The sequence below is a fragment of the Phalaenopsis equestris genome, unplaced genomic scaffold (assembly GCF_001263595.1).
Source record: "Phalaenopsis equestris unplaced genomic scaffold, ASM126359v1 Scaffold000174, whole genome shotgun sequence".
NCBI classification, from domain to species: Eukaryota; Viridiplantae; Streptophyta; class Magnoliopsida; order Asparagales; family Orchidaceae; genus Phalaenopsis; species Phalaenopsis equestris.
Window position 1 is genome coordinate 609,263 of NW_018164616.1, and position 3,301 is coordinate 612,563.

The 3,301-nt window shown below is 39.0% G+C and overlaps 1 protein-coding gene across 1 annotated transcript in view; it reads left to right on the forward strand.

Annotated features, from left to right (window-relative positions):
• LOC110022192 (sodium/hydrogen exchanger 7-like) overlaps positions 1-3,191 on the forward strand; it is an 11,767-nt gene extending 8,576 nt beyond the window's left edge. The window contains exons 3-4 of the mRNA XM_020721014.1: positions 1,918-2,207; positions 2,591-3,191. Of these exons, the coding sequence (XP_020576673.1) occupies positions 1,918-2,207; positions 2,591-2,911 (611 nt within the window). The 3' untranslated portion in view covers positions 2,912-3,191. The remainder of the gene's footprint in view (positions 1-1,917; positions 2,208-2,590) is intronic.
• Positions 3,192-3,301: the final 110 nt, after the last annotated feature.

A 3,301-nucleotide genomic window follows, 5' to 3' on the forward strand; every position in this document is an offset into this window, starting at 1 on the left:
CTTTTTAATGTTTACACTCTTTCTTCGATCCAAAAGTGGAACTTTTAAGCTTGAATCAAATGCACTTAAATTTAACATGTAAATAATAAATCTATTGAAGTGTAGCTGGGAGGAGTCGGATGAACCAGCTAGGAGGAGCTGGCTAAACCGACCAGTTGTTGTTTTGGCCCAGCCTCCTGCTGGATCGACCGACTTCCTTAGGTGGTGGGGCTAGAATTGTCGTCATTGCTTACCCATTTCTTTTTAGTTTCCCTTATATTCTCTCCATTTTTATGTGTTTGTTTAATTAGGGTTATGTTTTGTGAGTTTTATTTCAAATTTATGTCAGGGACAATCATCGGCGTCCCCTCTTCTCTTCTAGGCCTATATCCGATGGCGAGGAGGTGCTCCAACTATAACTCGTCCGAAGTGGTGATCTTCTCCAAAGGTTCAAGGGGTGATTCAGTTGTAACTCAATCCTGCGGGAAAACTTATCCTCCCCTAACTTCCCTTCGCCCACTTTTCTTTCCTGCTTCCCTGGTTGCAACCTGCACCCTCACCCTCTCCGCCCAGCCTTGAAGCACAAAATCCCCTTCCTGCTATGTCGCTGAAGCCTCCAAGTCCCTGCTGATTACTGCATCCTTTATTCCTTCCCGCATGCCTGTTGTAGTCGTGAATCTCCGCACTTACCTGCTGCAGCCATGAACCTCTCCCCCTAAACCTGTTGCAGCCATGAACCTCTCTCCCCCAAAACTTCTGCTAACCTCATAACTCCTACACCCCGCTTTGGTTACATCAAAAGACATAAGTTGCTCCTTTAAATGTTAGCAAAAATATTTTTATTTTTTATTTTTATGAGTCTTTGCTCCTTACTACTTTTTTGCAATGAACTGCTCGAAGCTTGGCGCCAATACTCCATCATGCTGCGTTGCCCTTGTTGAGCATCTTGCCTCCTCTGGTTGACAACGTAGTCATCAGTTGTCGTCGCCGGCTAGGTGAAAGCCCTAACTTAGGAAAGATTTGTGCTTTTGGTGTGACCAAAGCGGGCGACAAACGAGAATAATAGGAGTTTTGGAGGTCTTTTTATGCCACAATCTCGTTCTTATTTTCTTCACTAATCTTGATCGCGGGTGTCTCTCTCGAAGACGACAACAGAAGAAGGCGAGGGTTTTGCGAGCGAAGATGTAATGAAGACAAGGGAAAGGCTTTGTGAAAATGAGGCTTCATATCTGTTCAGAAGGAAAAAATTATTACATACGGACGGCGTATGCAGAAATGCATGCGTCGTTCGATTTCCCCAGTTGATCAGAGCAAAGTTGTATTTCGGTAGGCCCAATTTTTGTAAAAAAAAATAAAAATAAAAATTTGATCCAAACTCTGATCAACGGTGGAGATCGGTCGGCACATGCATTTCTGCATACGCCGTCTGTATGGAATAAGGAGGAGGGGGAATGGTTATTAGACAAAGCCCCTTTTCAACAGTTGGGAGCAGTTGAGGTTTTGGATTAATTAATTAATAATAATATTATTATTATTATTAATTTTATGGTCGACAATTAGTATCTGATACCGTTGATGTTAATTCCTCAAATCGCTTGCTTAGTTAAATCTTGGAGCTAAATTCTTAAATCTTAGAATCGCCGACTATATGCTCTTAATCCTAGAACTCAAGATTTTATGGTATAACCTTCTTAAATATTAAGCCTAGTCACTAGTTACAATAATGGTCATATCACAAATGGTAAACCATTCTTCAAAAATCAAGAAAAATAACTAAGCCATAAATGCCGCATGACATTTTAAGCCTTGACGATTAATTTGATGCCAATTGTATACAAATAAAGACAGAACAAAACATAAATTTATACAAGCAAGAATTAGAACCCTATCTCTGCAACATCACATTTCTTCAATCTAAATATTACCAAATAAATGCAGGTTTTGAGAACGCAAGCTCTTGCCATTTTGGCTCCTGTTATCATGTTGATACAAGGGCCCGAGTTATCTTTTTTGACCTCGGTGCTGCTGAATTGGACGGTTTTTATCAAAAGCGGACTTCTTCAAGGCTCTCACTGTCCATTGAACAACCTCGGGCCTCTGGCAGGGAGCATGAAGGCCTGATGAGTTGGCCTGAGAATTTCTTTACAGCGAGGAACTCTAACGTGACCGACGCACCACCAACTACCTTCTCAGCTAGAGCAATGGAACTGAGCATCTATGGCACCATGGTATGTACATTATAAAATTGTGATTATTCATCCCTCGGGGGCTGTTTGGGATCACTTCTTTTTTCTTTTTTTGTTTTTTATTTTGGTTATATTTTTACTTGAAATGAAATATGTTTGATATGATATACATGTTTAGTTGTTTTTAAAAGCATTCAAAAAAAAAATTTAGATATTTTCGAGTGTTTTAAAAAAGAATTAATTTGTTTAAAAACAAAAGATAAAAACATGCACAAAAAAAAAATTATTAAACAAATATGTTTTTAAAATAAAAGCAAAAACAAAAAAAACAAAAAAGTAAAGTGATTGTAAACAAACTATTAATTTCATGTTTCTCAATTACCAAAAATTTTCAGCACATTCTTGCACTGAATCTTGAATAACAGATGAATGACGGGCTAAGGGATTTCAGAAGCTTCTACAGATCTTCGCAAAGCAGACAAAACCATAGTCTGTCGTATCCTCATATACCCGCTGAGACGACGACAAATGTTTGTCCTCTTTTATCCGTACAATCTGAAGGAAATAGTGCGAACATGAGGCTTGGTAACAGACAGTTATTCAGGATAGCACCATTGCCTCTGCGGCCTGTGAGAAGGAGACAAAGAAATGTTGAGGGAGATGATTCAAGTGATGATGATTTGGGTGGGGAAGTCGTCGTGCTAATCGATTCCCCAAGCACTATTTCATTCAGCAATGTTTCTTGAGGAAAGCTTAGGCGTCAGAAATGTGAGAAATCTTTCAATGATTTCTCAGAAGCTTCCGGGTTTCTTCTGAGTTTCTCAAGTTGTATAATAATCAAGAAGGCAGCTGCTTCCTGTCATTATTTGGTTGGTGGAAATTAAACAGCTGCTGGTTTGCTTGAAACTTAACTCCCCATTCTGAGGCTTATCATAAATAAACAATGCTAGGATATGGTTTTTATGCAAATGTTTAATGTTATGCTAAAATGTTTACTGCTATATGTTCATCTTAGTGGAACGTGAACATTCATTTGAAATTTTTGGTGTCTTTCTTCTTATTTTAGCTGGAGCTCATGCATGGCCTCCAGAGCTCGAGTTACAAAGTTATTTTTATCTTTGGGGGCAGAGGTTGAT